General features: G+C 36.9%; 2 protein-coding genes and 1 long non-coding RNA gene across 10 annotated transcripts in view; 1 reads left to right on the forward strand and 2 right to left on the reverse strand.

The window, feature by feature from the left end:
• Positions 1-310: 310 nt before the first annotated feature.
• Positions 311-12258, reverse strand: LOC117326238. Of its 8 annotated transcripts, none has more exons than XM_033882904.1 (2): positions 12171-12258; positions 311-7171 (listed from the first exon to the last, which is right to left on the reverse strand). In XM_033882904.1, the coding sequence occupies exon 2, from the start codon at positions 5996-5998 to the stop codon at positions 4436-4438; it is 1563 nt and encodes a 520-aa protein (XP_033738795.1). In that variant the 5' UTR covers positions 5999-7171; positions 12171-12258; the 3' UTR covers positions 311-4435. The 8 variants fall into 6 exon arrangements, with proteins under 8 accessions (XP_033738795.1, XP_033738799.1, XP_033738800.1 ...); XM_033882903.1 differs by lacking the exon at positions 12171-12258 and adding an exon at positions 10182-10274; XM_033882909.1 differs by having other exon boundaries at positions 12164-12220.
• Positions 12259-17497: 5239 nt separating this feature from the next.
• Positions 17498-21315, reverse strand: LOC117326240. Its single transcript, XR_004532446.1, has 3 exons — positions 21281-21315; positions 21037-21108; positions 17498-17553 (listed from the first exon to the last, which is right to left on the reverse strand). It is a non-coding gene; the product is annotated as an uncharacterized LOC117326240 (long non-coding RNA).
• A 2905-nt stretch (positions 21316-24220) lies between these two features.
• LOC117326577 overlaps positions 24221-24757 on the forward strand; it is an 86621-nt gene continuing 86084 nt past the window's right edge. The window contains exon 1 of the mRNA XM_033883336.1: positions 24221-24333. Coding sequence (XP_033739227.1) covers positions 24235-24333 — 99 coding nt within the window. The 5' untranslated portion in view covers positions 24221-24234. The remainder of the gene's footprint in view (positions 24334-24757) is intronic.

Raw genomic sequence — 24757 nt, forward strand, 5'->3', positions numbered from 1 at the left:
GGACAAACGACAGACGCCACGGTATGGCAAAAAACAAATGACACTATCATTATGTACGCCCTGGTACCAGAAGTCAGTCAACATAATTGTACCCACAACATTCAAATGTTCAACTAAGGAAACATTTCTTTTCTCTACTAGTAGTAAGATTATGGAACAGTCTTCCACAAGATCTGGTATGAGCACCATCTCTTAGTACATTCAAAAACAGACTTGATAAACACTGAATTGATCAGGAAATGGTTTAAAATTACAGAGCTAACATGATATGCTAAACTTGACATTATAAAAGATAACAGACTCGCAAATAGACAATTCAAGGCCACGGCTTTATTGACATGCACGCCTCATAGGCATAATGGCAATGTCCAATTTACAAAATCCAATTTTATACATCAATATCATTAAGACTCAAATTTCACAATAGTGTCAAATTTCAATATAGTCACCAAGTTTACTCTTAAATTTCCACTTCCGGTTTACAACCGGAATAATATGACATCACTTCCGCTAAATTTAAACTTGAATATTTACTTATTTAAATTATAAAGTATTATTTAATTCTTTATGCTCTGATAACTTGCCTGAGGTTCTCCAACAGGCCCAATCCAATAACTTGCCTGAGGTTCTCCAACAGGCCCAATCCAATAACTTGCCTGAGGTTCATCAACAGGCCCAATAACTGCCTGAGGTTCTCCAACAGGCCCAATAACTTTAGTGTTTGTCGAAGTTCCGCGATAATTAACTTGGAGAATTTGTGTAAATAACACTTTAACCATCAATCAATATACCGAATATGTGCCAGAGGGTAACCAGCAGACAATCCTAGAAGAATAAATTCACAAGTCAAGAGTTCCGACTACGAATAATTTTCCAATTGTGCAAACGTTGATTTGTACCCCCATCTGTAGCTGATCATGAGAAAGAACCTGAAAAAAAAATAAACAAAAAAGAGGGGAGCAACAGCATGTCCACGAAACACCCACAAATACACAAATACTTATAAAAGGGAAGGGAGGGAGGGTTTTCGTTGATAACTGTGATCAGGCCGTGACAGAAAAGACTTGTGCGCATGCTCTATGCGAAAACGTATTTCCGGGCTGATGTTGAAAGTTATGTTCCGGTAATTTTCAAAGGATTAACACCAAAATATAACAGACAACCCCTAAGTAGCCCAAAGGCGGTCCTACTTTCATAAATTGATTTATTCATTAGAGAATAAATCTAATTATAAAAGATAACAGACTCGCAAATAGACAATTCAAGGCCACGGCTTTATTGACATGCACGCCTCATAGGCATAATGGCAATGTCCAATTTACAAAATCCAATTTTATACATCAATATCATTAAGACTCAAATTTCACAATAGTGTCAAATTTCAATATAGTCACCAAGTTTACTCTTAAATTTCCACTTCCGGTTTACAACCGGAATAATATGACATCACTTCCGCTAAATTTAAACTTGAATATTTACTTATTTAAATTATAAAGTATTATTTAATTCTTTATGCTCTGATAACTTGCCTGAGGTTCTCCAACAGGCCCAATCCAATAACTTGCCTGAGGTTCTCCAACAGGCCCAATCCAATAACTTGCCTGAGGTTCATCAACAGGCCCAATAACTGCCTGAGGTTCTCCAACAGGCCCAATAACTTTAGTGTTTGTCGAAGTTCCGCGATAATTAACTTGGAGAATTTGTGTAAATAACACTTTAACCATCAATCAATATACCGAATATGTGCCAGAGGGTAACCAGCAGACAATCCTAGAAGAATAAATTCACAAGTCAAGAGTTCCGACTACGAATAATTTTCCAATTGTGCAAACGTTGATTTGTACCCCCATCTGTAGCTGATCATGAGAAAGAACCTGAAAAAAAAATAAACAAAAAAGAGGGGAGCAACAGCATGTCCACGAAACACCCACAAATACACAAATACTTATAAAAGGGAAGGGAGGGAGGGTTTTCGTTGATAACTGTGATCAGGCCGTGACAGAAAAGACTTGTGCGCATGCTCTATGCGAAAACGTATTTCCGGGCTGATGTTGAAAGTTATGTTCCGGTAATTTTCAAAGGATTAACACCAAAATATAACAGACAACCCCTAAGTAGCCCAAAGGCGGTCCTACTTTCATAAATTGATTTATTCATTAGAGAATAAATCTAATTATAAAAGATAACAGACTCGCAAATAGACAATTCAAGGCCACGGCTTTATTGACATGCACGCCTCATAGGCATAATGGCAATGTCCAATTTACAAAATCCAATTTTATACATCAATATCATTAAGACTCAAATTTCACAATAGTGTCAAATTTCAATATAGTCACCAAGTTTACTCTTAAATTTCCACTTCCGGTTTACAACCGGAATAATATGACATCACTTCCGCTAAATTTAAACTTGAATATTTACTTATTTAAATTATAAAGTATTATTTAATTCTTTATGCTCTGATAACTTGCCTGAGGTTCTCCAACAGGCCCAATCCAATAACTTGCCTGAGGTTCTCCAACAGGCCCAATCCAATAACTTGCCTGAGGTTCATCAACAGGCCCAATAACTGCCTGAGGTTCTCCAACAGGCCCAATAACTTTAGTGTTTGTCGAAGTTCCGCCAAATGGCCTCATTGGCTTGCACGACAAGTAAAGGAGGCCACCGCCAACATGCCAGGACATGCGAGGCGCCCTGAACATCGACAAACCAGCCGTGCAGTGTATGGGGGGTGGGGGGAGAGGGTGTTCGACAATATTAACTATTTGTTTACTTACTTTTAACTTGACTACCTAACTGTGTTAAGTTGCCTTTAATTGTTTACCTTAACTTTTAATTTTGAGTACTTTAACTTCCTTTAGTCGCTTTGGAATTCTTTTAAATTTGTTAGAAGGGGAAAATCCGTTTATTGTAATGAAGAAAGAACTGAAGAGCCTTCGCAATTGTATCTAAAAATACTTCATTCCCTAGATCTGACAAGTGCACCCCATCCTCCAAACGAAACATATGCGGAGCATTTAAATTCAAAGCTGGGTACCTGATGTAAGCACCCCCACAGTGGTTCAAAATATATGAAACTGCTGCTCTATTAACTCGCACCCTAGCTTTTTCGCACCAATGGTGACATTCGGCAGGCCAATTCCGCCAGTTAAATCTTGGGAGAATCTGAGACCAAACAATGAGCGTGTTTGGAAATGATTCGTGTAGGTGTGTCAAATTTCCAACAATCAAGTTACACAACTCCCATGTATTTGCACCCTGGCCGATGTCATTCCCGCCACAATGCAACACTAATACCTCAGGGGTACCTGAAATTCGAGCCAGTTCATTCACTTGATATACTAAATTATCAATTGTCAAACCCCCCTGAGCGCGCCAAAATACTTGTATTCCTCTACTGCTATACAGACCTAAATGCTGCCCAATTGGACTGAGTTGCGCATGATGTTGTGCACGCTTCACAATTGATGAACCAACAATGAAGATTTTGACCGGATCTGAAAACTTTAAATGACTGTTAGCACATGTTAAACAGTTATAGCATGTACTTAAGCCATTGAACTCCCCCCTCCTGATATCCTCACATATTTCTTATACACATCCAATTTCCACCTACCCAGCCTCTGAATAGCTTGACCATCCAGACTTTGCAAAGCAGCATGAGTAGCCCCCCCTATTCTGAATGAATGAGTTTTGAATTTAGAAATGTCAAACCCTGCAAAATTCAATGCCTTTTGCAAAACAGATGTGAATTGATATCTGGTGACCGGATCCTGATTAAAATGACAGTACAAAGGGCCCCCAATATTCGGACGAATACTCAAGAACTTTTTTAGGGCATTCACTGGACAAAGGTTTGTACCGGACTCTGAAATAACTAGTTTTGTAGAGCGACCAATTTGGTCAGTTTTAGAAAAACGAATAATCAAATCAATTGCTTCTTGCCGAAGTATGACATCACTGATCTGAAGAACCTTGCCCGCATTTCTTTTACATACTACTAACTCCCCTACCCTCAGTAAACCGAAGAATGCCAACAAAAAGGCAGATAAAAACAATGAAGCTTCAAATTGGGAGCTACAAACCCGCGATAATGCTACTGGCATTTTTTGCAACATGTCTATTGTAATAGGAGCTCGACTATCGGGCTTTGCTCTCGACCTCCTCATGCCCTCTAGCAATTTTTTAATTAGAAAATTACTGGTGTTATCAATACCTAAACTACATCTGGAGTAAAAACTTAAACCCGCAATATAAGCTCGGACTGTTGATGGAGCTAACTCTCTACTAGACAGAAAAAGAACAAAATTCACTAAGTGAGACAAAGGAGGGGGCCAAATAACTTCTAAGTCAAACTGCAAACAAAAACCTTCAAAAACCCGTCTGGAGTTTTCATATGCAAGTTTAGTGTTATCAGCTAGCGATGCTGAAATTAGAGAATGGAATTCAGCTTTAAACTGTCCCATGATTCCTGCGGAATTGTACATGGTAGTTGGTAGGCACAAGGTGCTAGCCGACGAAATCTGCACCACTGAAAACGAGACAAAGCGTCTGCTACAGAATTACAAACTCCAGGAACATGTCTCGCCTTAAACTGAACATTTTTTCGCAAGGCAAGAATAACCAATGGTCTTAAAAGTTTCATTACTCTTTCTGACTTTGAAGTTTTGTTATTCAAAATGTTCACTAAAGCTAAGTTGTCACAGTGAAAAATCACCTTTTTATTCTTTAACGAATCTGCCCAAACACAAATAGCTAAGGCTATTGGTACTAATTCTAAAAAGGTGATGTCTCTAATAACGACGCTATACGCCCAATGACTAGGCCATGCCCAAACAAACCACTGGTTACCTAATATTGCCCCACAGCCGAGCCCAGCATTCCCAGCGCTATCCGTATATAATTGCAAATCGGCATTGGATAACCAATTAGCTTCAGAAATGTAACAGATACCATTGAAGTGCTTGAAAAATTCCAACCAAGTCTGCAAGTCCTCACGAACACCTTTAGTAATACGGATAAAATAATGGGGCTCAGATACTCCGGACATCACCCCATAAATCCTCCTACAAAATGCCCTTCCCCCAGGCATAGCTCTTGTACAAAATGCCAAACTACCTGCCAAAGATTGTAGCTCCTTCAACCTGACCTTGACTTTTGGAAGTATCTGATCTATGAGTCTAATAACCTCCTGCACCTTTTGTAATGGAACTCTAACTACCATCTCAATAGTGTCTATTTCCAAACCCCAAAAAGACAAACAAGTAGTTGGGCCTTCGGTTTTTTCATCAGCTACTGGAATACCAAGTTCATAGCATAGACCATCAAAAGTGTCCATCAGTAATTGACAAGTACCCCCTGAACTTGCAAGTGACTCAGTTTCAGATTTTGCTCCTCCAAACAAAAAATCATCTAAGTAATGTTCGACTGTGTCATGCCCAGCTTCATCAATAACCAGCCATTCCAGGAAGGTAGAAAAATTTTCAAACAGTGAACAAGAAATACTACAACCCATAGGTAAACACTTGTCAAAATAGTAATTATCTTGAAATTTCATACCCAATAATACAAAGTCATCTGGGTGAATTGGTAAGAGACGAAATGCTGACTTAATGTCCTTTTTTCCTAAAAATGCACCTTTACCCAACTTCAATACCATCTCTATTGCTTTATCAAATGATGTATAAGATGTTGTTGCCAAATCAGGATTAATGAAATCATTTACACTTAAGTCCTTGGGGTAAGACAAATTGGTAATCATTCTCCACCCCCCTGACTTTTTTGGAACCAAACCTATGGGTGAAATTCTAAGATTAGAAAAAGGTTTTACCTTAAAAGGGCCTGCTATACGGCCAAGATTAATTTCAGAGTTAAGCTTCTCTACAAGTTGATCTGGGTTAGACCTTGCTGACTGAAGATTATTACATTCAAATGCCTGTCTGGGACCTTGGTAGTGAAGCCTAAAGCCATTCTCGAATCCATCAGACAACTCCATAGCTACATCCTTCAATGGATATGACTCAATCTTTTGTCTTAAAACTGGCACTTTAATGGGGCTAAATCCTAATGAACAAACAACCTGATTAGTTAGAGGGACGAATTGTCCTGTTAAAGTAACCTTGTCGTGGGTTCCTTGGTCGAAAAGGAAACTGGTTGGACTGATTGGGAGGGTGAATAGACGCTGGGTTTTGAGGACGAGAGAAATTCATATTACCCGCGCCTCGTAATGGGTTTTGGGCAAAGCCGGATTTGTAACAATTCATGCTTGGATGCGAACCCCAACACCTACTACACAAGTGATCAAATTGGCAATTGAAACGCTGACAAGCTCCTTTCTGATAAGCATAACAAACTTTCTGGTTGTTAGTAGGCCAGTTCTGGACCCCCCTATTTTGCTGCACACCAAATGATGATTGACCTAAACAAGTCAGCCACAACTCAGCATCAATAGTCCCCCATGAGCGAGATGGATCACTCGCTTGACGCAGTCTAAACTGACTATCATAGTTCTTCCAACCATACCCCCCGAAAGAAGTGTGCGCTGAACGAACTGTGTTTATGTATTTCAAAAGTTCCTGTGTCCTCGCTGGGTATTTAGCCAAAAATATGCTAGCAAATACTAAGAAACTGTCGGTCCACTCATAAATAGACCCAATCTTGCGCTTGCTAATATTTCCTAATTGAAGAGATCCATTTTTCACAATAAGTGGCTGTTGAGAAAAATTATCTGGGTCAGTTGCTAACAACAAGCCCAAATCCAAAAATTCCCCTTTCCATATTTTTTCCTTGATGTTCAAGGGAACATTAACACCTAACTCACCACACACACTAAGCAGTGGCGAAGGGTTAGATAGATCAATGACATTGTCAACAATATTGGTAACGTTTATACCTGGTCTAGTCATAGTACTGTCCGCCTGATTATGCTGATCTTCTGTCTGCTCAAAGGTGTGTGTTGATGGTGCCTGATGGTGTGGCACCACAACTGAAGGCTGGACTGTGGGCTGCACTGTCGAACTCTGGGCTGATTGAGTTTGGACTGGAGTCTGTACTGGTGCTAGAGGGGTCTGCATCTGTATTGGAACTGAATCCTCTACTTCAACCGCAGTAGTGGCAGGGGCATAAGGGTGTTGCTTGCCCCTCAAACGCTTGCTAGACCTAGGCATACCTAAAAATTTGTGTGAAATAAACAAAGATTAGCACCGAAATTACTAGAACGTATATATAAACAACCACACACTGTAAAAAGCTGAATGACTGTGTATACTTGTGTAGAATATGACTTATTTACATTTGTAAAACCACACAATGGACCCAACCATGAACAAGTACATTGTAAACATGTAGAGTATGGTACTCGTCGCAGTAATAACTTTAAACCACTCAGTAAATACAAAGATATGGTTCGCACGAACTAAATCAAATTTGCATATAAACTCGTCCATTAATCAAGTGCCATAAGTGTGTAATCAAATCTTAAAAGGCAACTGCCACAAAATGAATACAAGAGATCCCAGAGGGATCTTGGCGCCCACCATTGAATGATCTTTATAGGTTCCATGTCAGATTGATCTTTTCTCTACTTTTCCCTTCCTCTAAGTCTTACTTATCTGTGTAAATTCAGAAACAGCCCTCTAGTACTTTTCAAACAAGGGGAACCTATATATAAAATTTAAGATTTAGCGATAACGGCTGTCTGTCGGCCATGTTGTTTTCGGATTGGTCCCAAAATGCAACACCAGGGACCAAGGGGAACTTACATATGAAATTTGAGAAAGATCCCTTCAGTACCTTCTGTAAAATAGTGATAACAAACTTCAATTTTCAAAATACAAGATGGCTGCCTGTCGGCCAGGTTGTTTTCTGACACTTTCTTAGAAATAGCGATAACAAACTTCAATTGTCAAAATCCAAGATGACTGCCTGTCGGCCATGTTGTTTTCTTATTGGTCCCAAGATGCAAAATGTAGAACTACAGACCAAGGGGAACTTACAAAAAAGTTTGAGAAAGATCCCTTCAGTACTTTCTGAAAAATAGCGATAACAAACTTCAATTGTCAAAATCCAAGATGGCTGCCTGTCGGCCGTGTTGTTTATCCGATTAGTCTCAAAATGCAATATGCGTAACTAGGCACTGAGGGGAACCTACATATGAAATTGGAGAAAGATTTCTTAAGCACTTTCTTAGAAATAGCGATAACAAGTTTCAATTGTCAAAATCTAAGATGGCTGCCTGTCGGCCATGTTGTTTTCCGATTAGTCTCAAAATGCAATATGCATAACTAGGCACCGAGGGGAACCTACATATGAAATTTGAGAAAGATCCCTTCAGTACTTTCTGAGAAATAGCGATAACAAACTTCAATTGTCAAAATCCAAGATGGCTGCCTGTCGGCCATGTTGTTTTCCGATTAGTCTCGAAATGCAATATGCATAACTAGGCACTGAGGGGAACCTACATATGAAATTTCAGAAAGATCCCTTCATTATTTTCTGAGAAATAGCGATAACAAGTTTCAATTGTCAAAATCTAAGATGGCTGCCTGTCGGCCATGTTGTTTTCCGATTAGTCTCAAAATGCAATATGCATAACTAGGCACCCGAGGGGAACCTACATATGAAATTTGAGAAAGATCCCTTTATTATTTTCTGAGAAATAGCTATAACAATCTTCAATTGTCAAAATCCAAGATGGCTGCCTGTCGGCCATGTTGTTTTCCGATTGGTCTCAAAATGCAATATGCATAACTAGGCACCAGGAGGAACCTACATATGAAATGTGAGAAAGATCCCTTCAGTACTTTTTCAGAAATAGCGATAACAAACTTCAATTGTCAAAATCCAAGCCATGTTGTATTCCGATTGGTCTCAAAATGCAATATGCATAACTAGGCACCAAGGGGAACCTATATATGAAATTTCAGAAAGATCCCTTCAGTACTTTCTGAGAAATAGCGATAACAAACTTCAATTGTCAAAATCCAAGATGGCTGCCTGTCGGCCATGTTGTTTTCCGATTGGTCTCCAAATGCAATATGCATAACTAGGCACCAAGAGGAACCTACATATGAAATTTCAGAAAGATCCCTTTATTAGTTTTTGAGAAATAGCGATAACAAACTTCAATTGTCAAAATCCAAGATGGCTGCCTGTCGGCCATGTTGTTTTCCGATTGGTCACAAAATGCAATATGCATAACTAGGCACCAAGGGGAACATATATATGAAATTTGAGAAAGATCCCTTCAGTACTTTCTGAGAAATAGCGATAACAAACTTCAATTGTCAAAATCCAAGATGGCTGCCTGTCGGCCATGTTGTTTTCCGATTGGTCTCCAAATGCAATATGCATAACTAGGCACCAAGAGGAACCTACATATGAAATTTCAGAAAGATCCCTTTATTAGTTTTTGAGAAATAGCGATAACAAACTTCAATTGTCAAAATCCAAGATGGCTGCCTGTCGGCCATGTTGTTTTCCGATTGGTCACAAAATGCAATATGCATAACTAGGCACCAAGGGGAACCTATATATGAAATTTGAGAAAGATCCCTTCAGTACTATCTGAGAAATAGCGATAACAAACTTCAATTGTCAAAATCCAAGATGGCTGCCTGTCGGCCATGTTGTTTTCCGATTGGTCTCCAAATGCAATATGCATAACTAGGCACCAAGGGGAGTCTACATATGAAATTTCAGAAAGATCCCTTCATTAGTTTCTGAGAAATAGCGATAACAAACTTCAATTGTCAAAATCCAAGATGGCTGCCTGTCGGCCATGTTGTTTTCCGATAGGTCTTAAAATGCAATATGCATAACTAGGCACCAAGGGGAACCTATATATGAAATTTGAGAAAGATCCCTTCTGTACTTTCTGAGAAATAGCGATAACAAGAATTGTTTACGGACGGAGGGACGGACGGACGGACGGACGGACGACGGACCACGGACGCAGGGCGATTTGAATAGCCCACCATCTGATGATGGTGGGCTAATAAATGTTACGATTTAATTTGTCCGTATATTATTCGGAATGATATCGATACTCACGACTGCAAATCCTTTCTAACGAACAGGATTTTAACAACTTACCTGTAATACCAACAACACGAGAGAGTTAATTAACGATAATTCATTCATCATTATTAAATTGTTTCATCAATTGGCGGATGACTAACATGTGTTACTTAATAATTAGCCAACACCACACATTGTGTCAACACTTCCCAGACATTCTCCTGTACCTTCCGCCGGCGGTCTCACTAGTTACCGACAAGAGCCGACAAGAGCCGACAAGAAACTAGATTTACCGACAAGAGCCGACAAGAAGTTAGAATTACCGACAAGAAGCCGACAAGAAAGAAAATGAGAGATAAAATAGTTTTTATTTATTAATACAATGTAAGATTTGTTGATTTTTTTTATTTAGGAATATTTTGTGGTCTGAAATAATGGTTGTGACAGGTAATATTGAGCCGACAAGAAGAATAGATCTACCGACAAGAGGCTTGAATTAAAAGACAAGAAGCCGATAAGATAGAAAATGAAATACAAAATAGTTGCTTTTTTAATTTGTTTATTAATACAATGTTTGATATGCTTTTTTTTCTTTTCTTTTCTTTTTTTCTCTCTCTTTCTTTTCTATTTTTGATTGTTATGTGGTGTCTGATACAATGGTGGTGACAGGGAAAATTGAGCCGACAAGAAAAATAGATCTACCGACAAGAGGATGGAATTACCGACAAGAAAGATAATAAAAGATATAAAACGCATTTTATTTACCAATACTATGTTTGATTTGGTTATTTATTAGTTATTTATTATCTATTTGGATTGTTTTGTGGTCTAATGTAATCTAATGTTGGCGACAGGTAATTGAGCCTAAAAGAAAAACTGATTTACCGACAAGAGGCTGGAATTACCGACAAGAAGCCGATAGGAAAGAAAATGAAATACAAAATAGTTGCTTTTTAATTTATTTATTATCACAATGTTTGATTTGTTTATATTTTTATTTTGGATTGTTTTGTGGTCTAATTCAATGTTGGCAACAGGTAATATTGAGCCAACAAGAAAAATAGATCTACCGACAAGAGGCTGGAATTACCGACAAGATGACGATAAGAGACAAAGTATGTATATATTATTCTTTATTTCTTAGTTGTTTTTTGTTTTTGTTTTCATGTATTTGTTTTGCATTCGAAGTTAAACATATTCTGTTGGTGAATGTTTTTGGTCTCAACAGTTAAATATTCCACCACTGACGGTCCCACCAGACTCACTGAAGTTTTATTTTTTTAAGCGATAGAGTTTTTGCATTTATTGTGCGTTTTCTTTGCCCAGGTTTACGTGCCAAACATAGTTTTGATAAATAAAATGTGTTTTATCTTTTATTTTCTTTCTTGTCGGTAATTCAAGCCTCTTGTCGGTAGATCTATTTTTCTTGTCGGCTCAATATTACCTGTCACAACCATCTATATCAGACCACAAAATATTCCTAAATAAAAAAAATCAACAAATCTTACATTGTATTAATAAATAAAAACTATTTTATCTCTCATTTCCTTTCTTGTCGGTAATTCTAACTTCTTGTCGGCTCTTGTCGGTAAATCTAGTTTCTTGTCGGCTCTTGTCGGCTCTTGTCGGTAACTAGTGAGACCCTCCGCCGGAAGCCAACAGGTAGGTGCGTTCGATAGCAACTCAAAAGATAACCTGTGTTCTATAAATAGACTGAACTACGCTCGCCACGAGTAACTCGACACTAAATATAACTTTCAATCAACAACCGGACATTATTCCCCTGTCCTTTCCGAACGGAATGTAAATTGAATTAAATGTACTAAAAATTGAAGACCGTGAGAAGACTTGTCTAAATGGTTTCAAATTTTAAATAAATATCTTCGCCCTTCGCTCGGTACCAAATAAATAAATATTATTCTATTTTGTTAAATGAATTCTAATTTTACACCACGTAATTGACCAAACAAATCGGGGCAAAACCCGCTCGCCCTTGTGGGGTGACACACGAGGTCGTCCTGTAGACTATCAGTTTGTGTCTACAATCCGGAAATATCTCAGAAACCGATTGCCATCCGCACGAAATATGATACGTAACTAAAAACAAAGGTATTCATACCACCATAACCAAAAAATTTACAACCTTTTACCTTTACTTAAGAACAATACTTAAGCTTTTTTCCAAGTGAGTCTTTTTTCGTTGATAACTGTGATCAGGCCGTGACAGAAAAGACTTGTGCGCAAATAAATCTAATTATACTTAACTGTATGCGAGTACATGTACAGTTGTATGCATGTTTGAGACCGATGTAGAGGACCTTGAGCTTCTGTATCGGAAAATGAAACGGTAAATGGGCGTTTTACAACCAGATATCAGATACAAATTGTTATAGACGAATCTTTTAAATTAGATTCGACATTTTGCCAGAATTTAACGAACCGATCACACAACACCAATATGTCCATTACTCGGTATATCTCCAAACCCTGTAGTTATTAGCAATCTACATTATGTGATAACGTTTTGTTTATCTGCATTTTATAAACACAAAAGCTCAGATATTTGAAACATTGATTTCTTTTTTTTTCTTTTTTTTTTTAAGTTTAAACGTCCAACCCTTACCACAGGCACTCACAGTCATGTGTCCACAACTCAATCTGTAGCCTGTGTTAAAAAGATAGCGTTCAAAATCTACCTGTAATTGTCCGAAGGTGTGAAGCTATTTCGGGCAAACAGGGAAGAAAAGAAAAAAAAACACTGTTAACTAGGGAATGAAATACAGGGAAGCCTTACAAAGTATTATCCAGGGGAAATAACTCTTGAGTTAACGAAAAAGTGTACACACGTGTACATATGTGTATGACGATTGATGTACTTTAAATCACGGGTCACATTCCAGTGTTATCTTTTCCTATTTTTAGGACATGCTGTAAAACACTAAACCACGTATTATGTGTACTACCCTGCTTGTAGCCTTTGTATCAATAGGACATTAATCCATGACTTCAGAAGAGATGAAGTAGACCATACTTTAAATCGTGCACTTAATACAATCATTACTATTATCAAATGTCCTTCAAACTCTTAAAAACGCAATTATAACATCACACATATCATTTGTTGTTAGTACGTATTTAACTTAATTTAACAAAGTTGTGCTGGCCATTTTTTGTGTTTCGTGTTAAAAAGTCTGGTATTTACACTTCAAACCACGAGGATGCACTTCTGTTGTTCTGGGTAAATTTGGACAAATAGAACCGCGGCCTGGCGAGGAGACTGGTCAATTAAATCGATAGTTCAGTTGATGTGGCTAGAGTTGATATGACCACCATTGAGACTGGGCTCTCGGGGTAATTGATCAGAAATAAAGGAAAATGGAATGCATGTACTTATGTACCTTTCATTGTCGATGTTGTTTTTCATTTCTCCTAGTCATTTCATATAACTTGCACGTTGTGATATCACCGCGGTTTTTTTTGTTTTTTTGGGGGGGGGGGGGGGGGGGGGGGGGGGGGGGGGGTTATAAATTTTCTCTGTATTTTACTCATGTTTAGTCATAGAAATAGCTCTATAGAGCTAATCTTCTTTTTTTAACACATACGACTTTAAATAATCTTCTTGTATTGTGTATCCTGCAGCTGATGTTTTAAGACGGATATTTACGTCACAAAACAGTTACAAACATCGCAATACGTGAGACAAGGGCATCAAAAAAAATTCTGAATGTTTCTCGATTTTTGAAGTACTGCTTTATTGCAACAAAGACACAATCTGATATATCTTTTGATCTTAAAATTTATTACAAACACAATTAAAACTAGGAACTGAACATGTCTAATTATATATAAGTTGGAAAAGTATTCTCCGAGAAACAACGGAGAGAGTATCCACATCAAAACGAAATTAGGGGGTGTACCTAAAAAAACTCAAAATAAGCCTTGCCTGGAGACTCGGGGAAAAGTGCAAGATGACAGGAATGTTCCGAAAGGGAAAGCGTCTTCTAACTGATTCATCGACGACACATGCTATGGTCAAATTCGCATTGCGTCACTTCCTCTAAATGAAAACACGTAAGAAGTAAAAAATGTGATAAAATCGCGTGTACGCCTAAGTTAAACACATTATTCTGTGGCTTACATCAAGTGCATTGTGCTTGTAGAGTACGCCTTGATCGTAGCTATGATCAATTTACAGCAATGCAATCTAACTAATCAAAAAATAAAATGTTATTGTACTGTAATGAGTTTTTCTAAACATCTTAAGTTACGATTTGTATCGTAACCTTAAGTTACATTAAATCTCCGTCCTACTAAACTTGTGTGGGTGTTTTCGTATCTTAAAGCCACATACTCACGAGGAAACGTATATCAATGTTAACATTTTTTTTTTACAGTTTTCGGACTTACATACCTAACAGATCATCGTGAATCAGAAACTGAAAGAAAATATGTATTGATGAAAGTATACGGGGAATTTCTAAAAATAATAACTGTGGCTGCTGGACCAAGTTTCTCTGAAAATTAGTCCCACAGTGCAACGGCAGGTTTTACAGTCCTTACAAAATGGCGGAACGCCTCAAGCGTGGAATTGCGAAAACGCAGCCAGATTCTCCCAAAAAAAAGACACAAAAGTGAGTGAAACCTTCAAAACCAGAGTATTTTCTTAGGAAAGGAAATGATTCGTTGGAACTTAACGAGAGAAGAAAAAAGAATAGACTCGAATTACGATTTTTCCGGACGTCTATTGGATTGCTGGTTAGCTTTTGAACATTGTCAACTTCACCGATCTAAGATTTTATCGATGTTTTGTTGTATGCATATTGCTACATTTTTAAATTAAGTGTTTAAATTTAAACAATGTTTGTTTATTTTGTTCAGTTACCTGGGTAATACGCGAATATTCTGCTAATATGTTTAAATGAAAGCATTATTAGGCAAAGTTCGCGTATGCTCGATATGTAAACAACGGCCATGTGTGTAGTTTATCGGCAGTGCACGTTGCTATTTTTATTTTTATATACTGATGTCTCAAGGACTCATCCGGTCAAACGTTCAGGCCAGTGGTCATTTTAATGTTAGGAGAGCGTGAATGAGCATCTTGGATTGCCATTGATACACGTATGCAACTAGAATTTTAGGTTGTTCGGGAGCATGTGGCTTTAAGTTACGAATAACATAACGTTGTAACTTACTGCAGCTTAGGGCCACCTTTAAGTTACGAATTTTCTTAATTTATGCATCTTAACTTACGCAAAAAATAGGAAAATGGCTGCATTCATATTTAATACGGTAAGAGAGAGAGAGAGAGAAAACATAAAACGCGATCGAGCGAGTTTTCAGAGACGGAACCCAAGTTCTCGACACAATAACGGATCCTGAACTAATACAGCGGTATATAGACGGTATGTAAAAATTAAAGTACTGAAAGTACTGTTGAGTTCGAAAGCATTACAATTGTATTTTTTGTCAACAATGACGATTGTTGGAAAAGCAGGCCACGGCGATCTTATTTTTCAAAGCATATAGAATTAAGTGACAATCGCAATAAATATGAAATGGTTATGAATGACTCTCAGTTAAGATACAAAATAAATCTTTGCGACCTTTCACTGGCCGTTGACCATGACTTTGATGTATCTAATCATTTCAGAGTACAGTGTACATGTAGACGTTTTGAAATATTACTTTTACTTTTTCTATAAACCATTTGGATTTCAATATGCCAGTATCATATTATGTCAGATGTAAAGTAAACTTTATATATTTAGCAACACCCTTGTTCGCCTGGATGGAAGCGCACAACGGTTCACATGCAGATGGAGTATTGTGTGGAATTTTATGGGAACTTGGTCATTCTGTAAGGAAATATTTCAATGATAAAATTACGTGAAATGGGCAGCCTTCATGCACATATGTATGTCTAAAGACAGACAGCCTATGGGCAGCTAATCTGTCATTTGGTAGTTTGTAGGGATGGTGGGATTTGAACCAAACAATTATTTGAATTCGAGAGATTTCAATCAAATTGGGTGTAAAGTAGGTATCACCCAGCAAACGGAACTCATTTTTTTTTATAAATGGAAGCATACATTGCAATATCTAATGAAGCTGCAAGATGGTAAAAGTTGACGGAACAATCTTTTTATCCCACATTTAGCCATTCAAATCACCCTAGGGTCCATCAGTTATCCATCCTTAAAAAGTTATCACTTTATCTCAGAAAGTACTGATGGTCTCTCATAAGTTCCCTCAGACCTAAGTTGTGCATGGTTACCGTTTATACTGATAAAAAGAGCAAATGGCAGAATGATGGCCATCTTTGATTTCGACAGGGTTAGGGTAAATTACTTTCTGTTACACTGTTAACCTTCCTTTTAGTTGTTTGGAGACTCTGGTTATCATTCAAAAGAGTGGCTTACGACCCCTATTAACCGTCCAGAACCAGGTCAGCTCAAATGGTTCAAATTCAGCTCACTGCCGTACAAGAAAACATGTAAACAACATAATTTCATTAAATTTCGATAGGTGCATACAAAAGACGGGAGGCAGCCTACCATACAAACCACAAAAGTGTGTTAGAATTATTGAATGTGCCATCCGTCTTCATAATTTGGCGATTGATAATAAAGTGCCACTAATGGAAGTAGTGGAGCCAGAGGTTGGAAATGATCCGTATCTTGTGCCAATAGACAACAACATGACAGCTTCAGCTCTACGAGACAGACCAGTTCAAAGATTCTGAATGTAAGTACCAGGTATTTTTTAGAAAGAGTTACTTCCCCTTACATTTTCACATTGGGTAATCTATTTTAAAACTTTACCTTGGTCAAATCTGAATGAATATAAACAACAGGATTAGGACCAAGGGGAAAATAGATGCAAAAGATAAAACTAAATCCAGCTTTGTCAGTATCATTTTCAGAAAAAAATTATCATGGGGGATAAAGATAGTGGTGGGGAATCTTTGGGGACTGCTTCAACTATTGACACAATTTTCTCAATAGCTTCTGTTTTCCTTCTTTGTAGCACGAGCATCTCTTCCATTCTTTCCAATTTTCTTCTTCTGTAGGACTCTGCTCTCTCAATCTTGTCTTTTTCTAAGAGTATGAACTTTTCCTATACACACGTCTCTTCATTAACTACAAGGGAATTATGTTTCAATGTAATAACAACACTAAACAAGGAATTTATATAACAAATTCTTTTGAATTAAGGTACACTTTATACATGAAACTTGTATGACTTTAACAGAAACACTAACAGGTACATTAACAGGCACCAATTTTTTTTATTTATATGTATTTTTTGTAAATTATGTACTATGCAGTCACACAAATGTGTGTAAAAACCTTGAATAATACTTATTTTTTACATTCTTTTTTTTCAACAATGTATGAAAAAGAAAAATGTGACTCAGATGAACCTGTTGGCATAACAACTTACAAACTGCATATCACCTCTTTTCTGTCCCTTTGCTTCCTGTTTTGCCCAATTCTGTGTAGAGAGAGAATGCAGTTTGGTTTCTACCTTCATCTGAAATTTCAATGTATAAGTACGTATAACTAACAATATCAAAATAACAGCTTTACTCTTTCTATTTCAGCTATGATCAAGAAGAATTGTGGCTTACATTAAAGTTTAGCATCTTTGAATGAAGAGGAAATCATCAATCTTTATTTCCCCCATTTGGAGATTTTGTTTTGTTTACAATGAAAATGCATGAAATTGAAATATAAATTATAAATATTAAGGGGCATCTAAACAGCAAATCCAGTCAAAACATTGATATTTTACAGGCCTATAAATCCATATTATGGTGCAATGTCACAGAAGTAACATGATGAACCTTTAGTATGTATCATGGCAAACCGTGGGACTTGCTGTTGACATGTAATTTGTTAAGCTGTTTGTAAATTTCAACAAAACGTAAGAAAAATGCATGTTTCAGGGGGACATAATTAACTCATTTGTATCCCATATATTACACAAACTTGCCATGTCGTTTTGCTCACAAGTGTCTAAAGCACAAAATAGGAGCATTGGTTTGACCAGCTTTGACGTTATTATATGTATAAACGCTGTTTTTATTTTGACCTTGAATTGCAAATGGCGGTCGTGAATGATATCACACAAATACGGCATATAAGGAGGTATTTAAAACATCAAAAATGCTCTTATTAGACAATATAAAGTGGCAAGAAGACTACTTTTATGAAAAAATGTTCAACCGTTGAGTTTGGGGTAAAATATGCCTATTTCTGAAAAAGGCTGCAAACTCACCAGTTTAACAAATTGTGTAAAATTATTCACAGCCGCCATTTGCATTCCAAGGTCAAAACAAAATAAGTGTTTATACGTACATACAGTAAAATCCGGTCAAACAAATGCTCCTACCCTGTGCTATAGACACTTGTGAACATAACAGCTTGGCTATTTTTCAGGTTTGGTCATTTGCGTGACTTAGAATTATTCCATGCTACATCTTACCACTAATTTATTCTATAGAAGAAACTGGTAGCATCTATAGCAATTTATTGGTGATTGTAAGAAGCTACATGTCCAAACAAACATTTTGGTATATTACATGACATTTTTTGTGCAAATCTTTAGGTATTTATTCGTGTTTGAAATTCAACATTATTCTGCTATATAGATGACCCTTAAGTTAAAAACGCCAGGTTCAAAGTCTGCATAAAGAACGTTTTATATATTAGTTATCAAGTAGAGTTAAATTGATGGAAATGAGCATGAAGAAGCGTCGCGTAAGTTTCACATCTTGGGAGTTCTCATTCTATGGAAGCCTGAGATACTTTGTCCAGAAAATTATATTATAGGAACTGACGTTTACAATTGGCACTATCAAATGTTAACTAATCTGCTCCAAGAACTGTCACAAGGAACATTTCGTCATTCATGTTCATAATGTTTATGAAACACTCTGCTCCGAATGAGTTTATAATGTTACCGAGAAATGCTGCCCGGGTTTCCTCGGTTATACCACATTCAGTTACGTAGTGTAGCGTGGCATCGCTAAAGCTGGATGATGCGATGTCGTCTTGACAGTGGCTGCACAACCAGTTGGAGGCAAGATCGGGAACAGCGGTCAAAAGTTTCACGGATAGGTACAAGCTGCGCAACTGTCGTGCATTTGTCGGTTCCCTGAGGAGTTCAAGAGGCGCTAACTGCAATGGACACGTTTAAACCTGCCGAAATCAGAGTCACTATCCATTCTTTCGTGGAGTAACTTGTTTTCAATTGGGTAGATGGCAACAAGTACATATCTTTTCCATTCACGTTTGGACGGAAAACTTTGTTTCCTTAGGTATATATCGAGGTGCTTGATGAGTCCGTATTTGGTCATAATCGAAGTTATGTCGGGAACGAAGCCTTTTTGTTGCTTTCCACTTTTCCGTTGCGATGACATACTGAAACGTTCGCACGAGGAACAACAGTTTGACTGAGTATCGACTGTCAAGCGATATTAGTTTTTGAAGGAACAACAGTTTTCTCTTCGATATTTCAGTATCATGTCGGACCTTGTAGATAAACGGACATTTAATATATGTTTTGCTGCGTAGTGCTGTAATTGTCGAATAGACTTGATTTCGGTGATGGTTAGCTGGGACCAGTGTTCACAGCCATAGAGGATATTTGTCAAAATTACTCTTTTATAAAGTTAAATCTTTATGAGTGTATTAATATCACTGGCATTCCACTTGTTAAATCCGAGTATAGCGTGTACTTCTCCTTTTTTCACATGCACGGACAATACGTTCACCATTCGTTTGTGACGTACTGCATACGGTACCGAGGTGGATTTGTGATGAGTGGGGCTCTGTCGCTAAGATCCATTTAAAATTTGGCGTTCTTGGTACGAAGTTTCCAAATATCTGGAATTTCAACTTCCAACTAGCGCTGTACTCATAACAGATGTTTAGCATAGTTTGGAGAGCGGCTGGCGATACGGAGATAAGCGCGATGTCATCAGCCAGGGTGGGATTTCCCGCTGGAATCGAAAGAATATTAACACCATAATTTGATGACTGCAGCTTCCGAAGTATTAATGGCGACTTTATAAAGAAAAGTAGAGAGTACTCCTCCATGCCTTACCCCCGACCTAACTGGGTACCATTTTGACGTTACGTCATTACATGTAGCAGCGCTCATCATGCCGCTATATGCGTCATGTATTATATATCAAAACAGGGGTCCACTTAATCCAAGGCGACGTGATTTGAGAAAAAAGACCTTGGTGCCAGACCGTATCGAAGGCCTTCGTGGTGTCGAGAAAAGCAACGTATGCAGTACTGTGACTTTCCGTTATATATGCTATAGCTTCCTGTGTATGAAAAGAGGCTGTTGAGCAACCAAGTTGTCAACGGAATCCGTATTGATGCTGGCTAGGAAATGACTCTATTTGAGATTGTAGGCAGAATTGAAGTTTAGTGTTTATTACTTTCTCAAACAGTTTAAAAACGGAGCATAAGAGGGATATCGGTCGGTAACTACTCGAATCCATTTTTGACTTTCCACCGCCTTTATATATTGGTAATATTACGCCATACTTCCATATGTCGGGGCAGTGTTTGAACTTGACTACATTTTCAAATAATTTCACAAGTTGCTCGATGAGTTTCCGTCTGCCATATCTTAAGTGTTCATTTTGTAGTCGATCGATACCCGCGGCTTTCCCAAGCTTAAGAGACCGGATTGCTGACTCAACATCGACAAATGTTATTTCGCTGTTAATGTTCTCAAAGAGCGAGGTATTCAATGTGGGATTACTTTCTTCAGTCGGGAGATTCGCGTCAGCAGACGAGCTACTAAACACGATGCTAAAATACTCCTCAAAGGCATTTGCTATTTCATCTGGCGATCTCAATATATCACGATTGTGTCTCAAGGTGTTACAATCCGATCTCTTTGAACTTTGAAGTCTGTGGAGTGCTTTCCAGAATAATGCATTTTCGCATTCTGCGGTCTCATTTCGTTTTGGTTTTGGCTGTGTCAACTTACTTTCAACATCCAAGGGTACATCCAAACTTGATTTATTTGTTGATTTTTTGGTTTTACACCTTGCATTGTCACCTGTGAACAAGGAATTTTTTAATATTATCAATAAAACAATATCATCACTTGGAATTATACATTCAGTGAAATTTCTGCTCTATTAAATTTTGAAATCACACAAATGATAAATATCACACCAACTTGAGAAAAAACTTGCTTCGGAAAAAGAACTTGTGAATTTACAACTCACCATGTGTAGAGGGTTCATCAGACACTAGAATTGGTATTGTGGCAGCCTGGCTTAGGGTTGATGAACATTCTTTGATTATAATGATAAAATCAAACTGTCTATGAAATCACAATATGGAGTTTAATAACTATGTACCCAAATCTAAAACTCCTCCAAAATTAAGAAATACTTTTAAAATGAATAAAGGAGAACATAGACTAGTTAGATAAATTGATCATAATCTTGTGAATATGGTGATACTTTCCACATATATATATTTGCAATATACAGTTTGTAAACAGTCTTTCGTTTGACTGTGCATTACACAACTTAGTCTATAATTAAATAAACCAGTTGTGATTTTGCCTTTTTGTAACTTTGATGACCATTGGTAGCTGTATTTATGCCTTGTATTAAGTGTTGTCATGTTGTCATGCAATGTCTGTCACTAGTGCTTTTAAACATTTTTTTTTCTGTATCATGGCTAATTGGAGTTTCACTTAATCTGGATATATATGTATATATCTATATACAACAAGGTGATGTGGATTCAAAGATTATATTATAGAACCCTCATCTGCAAAGGACTTTAGGGTTACTAATAACTAATACCGTGTCAAGATATGGACACATTGGATGTATAGCAACAGCTCTACTTCAATAATGTTAAGAACCATATGAATAAGGATTCTGCATTTAACATACCAATCTCTGTTGAATCGATTCCACAGCTGATGCCCTCGATACTACATATCTGAAACTGACTGCAACACCTTCAAAGAAAATATTAAACTGAGCATACACTGACATAATTACAAAATTAGAATAAATAACAGCAAAAGATCAATGTCACTGGATCAATTATATCAATTTGTAGCTTGGAAATATAATTTTGTATTATCTTGATTACATTGATTACATACAAGGTTAAATGTACCTGTAGAGGTTATCTCCCCTTATAATGTAGATGTGATGTGAATATTTATATCGGTGTAGTTCATTAGATCAAACATATATATTCTTAGACTTAAGATGTGTGTGTGTGAGAGTGCGTGTGTGTGTGTGTGAAAATGTGTTTAATATGTATTTTAATTGTTACAAAACTTTGAATTTGGTTTGTTTTTTCACTGAACTTGAGATATAAATATATTCAACTTTCTTGCTAACATTGGAGAAAAGAAAGTTATATGTCAGCTTAAGGTGTTGAATGTAATGCATGGTACTGATTGGAAAAAGTATTTGTTATATAACTTAAATTGGAGGGCTTTCCCATGATAATTTAAATACCCAGGCGAGCGATGCGGACCTTCTGGGCCTCTTGGTGAATTTGACTGCAGGTATGTGCAGAAAAAAAACAAATATTATTTACCAGGTTCTCCAATGCCTTATAGAAAATGTCAGTAGGGAGTCCTCCCCTGTAGCCTTCAAGCATCTTCTCCTTTCTGCTTCTTTTTTCTTTGTCAAAGATTGGATGTCTGTTCATTTCTTTTTAATCTCATCAACTGATCTATTGACCATGGTGATGGAATTAACTCTGTTTGGAAAGTTGACAGTTCAAAAATTAAAAGATCTATACTGAAGAACCCATGCTGTGATAATATTTGTTGTGAAAAAAATGCAAATTATATGTATAAAATTGCAACATATCTCTGCACATAACTGTTGTGTTACCCCCTCCATTTATATACTTCATACTTTAAAAGGAAAATTACTAATTTTCTTTAAAAAGTGTCTCCTTTCACCATTATGAGGGTGGCATTTTACTATTTAGTGACTTTTTTTTATTTATAGAAACATTTTCATCAGGAATTCAATTTTTGGTATCAAGATATTATTTGTGATATTTTTCATTTTCGTTTTTTGTTATTTTTTTACGTCTAAAAAATAAATTTATGATAACTTTTGATTAAAAAAAATCTAAAAAAAATAAAGGTAGATTCTAGACTAGCCCGAGCTTCCACTGTAAATATACTTTTTTTTAAAGAGCAGCTTTTCAAATATTTCTTACATATATCAGAATAACATGGGCATTTTAGACTAAAATGAAATTCGTCCTCGACATCATTTAGATTACATTACAAATTCTCAAGTGTCGCTGGATATTTTGATAACGACCTTTTTCTATATTTGAATTGTGAGCTGACAGTCGAATTTTAGTAATAAAGAAAACGTTTACACTTCGTAACAAAGGCATTCATACTTGGGGCGCGGGTTCACCTAAATGAGCCAGTATTTCTTACCAAAAATAGGTCACTCTAACCCACATTGTAACCTAGCTTTGACCTACAGAAATGTACATCAAAGACAGACTTCTGAACTACCCTGGTGGAGCACATACACAAAGAAAAAAACAAAACAGATTCTTCCGTCCGTGTATGTTTGTAATCATTTAGATATTCAATTTCCAAACAGTATGATCATGATACATCTGTATGCACAAGGTATCAATCAGAGACTTGCATATCAGGGTATATACGTCTCTGTATCAATGAAATAATTCTAGTTCAGGATATGCCGTATATCAACATAATATGTTTAAATCGGTTAAATACCAAATTGGAATAGGTTATATATTTACACCTAGAATGGACTATGTGACATTGATCAAATTAGTGGTACATGTATTGCCTCTTTTGAATTTTTCGTTTTCACATCTGAATCCTGATTTTACTAAATTTCACCAGGGACGTATAATAATTTATGTCCCTGATTTTACAAAGCCAAATGCAAACAAAAATTAATAGGTGTCACCAGATCTAATTCCATGGTGAAAAGACATCATTTATCGGTAAATATCCGTCGGATTTTTTATCAAATGTGCATTATTGGCAAGTTCACCTATTTAATTTGAGCTAATCTGATTGAGGTAATTTTTATTTTTCGCGCGATGTACAGGTGCGCGTCACGTGGTTTGAATGTTGATGCTCTTCTGCGAAGGAGGTAGAAATGACGTCACTTCCGTGAAAAATACTAAGATGACATCTGAAAATGAGAAGAAAAACACTGATATTCTTGTACAGGAATTCGAAGAATGGCAAAAAGATGAAGATTCGGATATAGTGTTTCTTTTAGAGGTAAATTTTGGCTGTGACATTCCACAAAACACAATTGCGCAGTGTCAAATTTGACCATGAATATGTAAATAGTGCGTCGTCCATCTCGTCTCCAGATTAAAAAAAACGAAAAAATCGAGTAATATCTAAATAAAAATATTTTGTTGTTCATAGTTTGGCAGCCAAATAAATACGCATAAGGCTTTTAAAATTGATCTAGGGTGTTACAACTTACATTATGTTTTAATCAAAGATGTAACGGAATCGAGTTTTGCGTTGGCATGTTGCAATCGGCTATCACTGGGCATATATTCTTGCACTCCTATACGTATATGAGGTCTTATTCCACCTGATAACATTGGTGGATATTGCGACAGCCTGTCAAAAGTTTCCTGTCGTGTAAACCTCTAATATTATTGGAGTAATATTCTTGAAGTTTAACCAT

Source organism: Pecten maximus, chromosome 4, assembly GCF_902652985.1.
Source record: "Pecten maximus chromosome 4, xPecMax1.1, whole genome shotgun sequence".
Taxonomy (NCBI): domain Eukaryota; kingdom Metazoa; phylum Mollusca; class Bivalvia; order Pectinida; family Pectinidae; genus Pecten; species Pecten maximus.

Excerpts from the sequence above, each read along its gene's own strand:
- LOC117326238 (XM_033882904.1), bottom strand. The coding sequence starts at position 5,998 with ATGGAGTTGTCTGATGGATTCGAGAATGGCTTTAGGCTTCACTACCAA.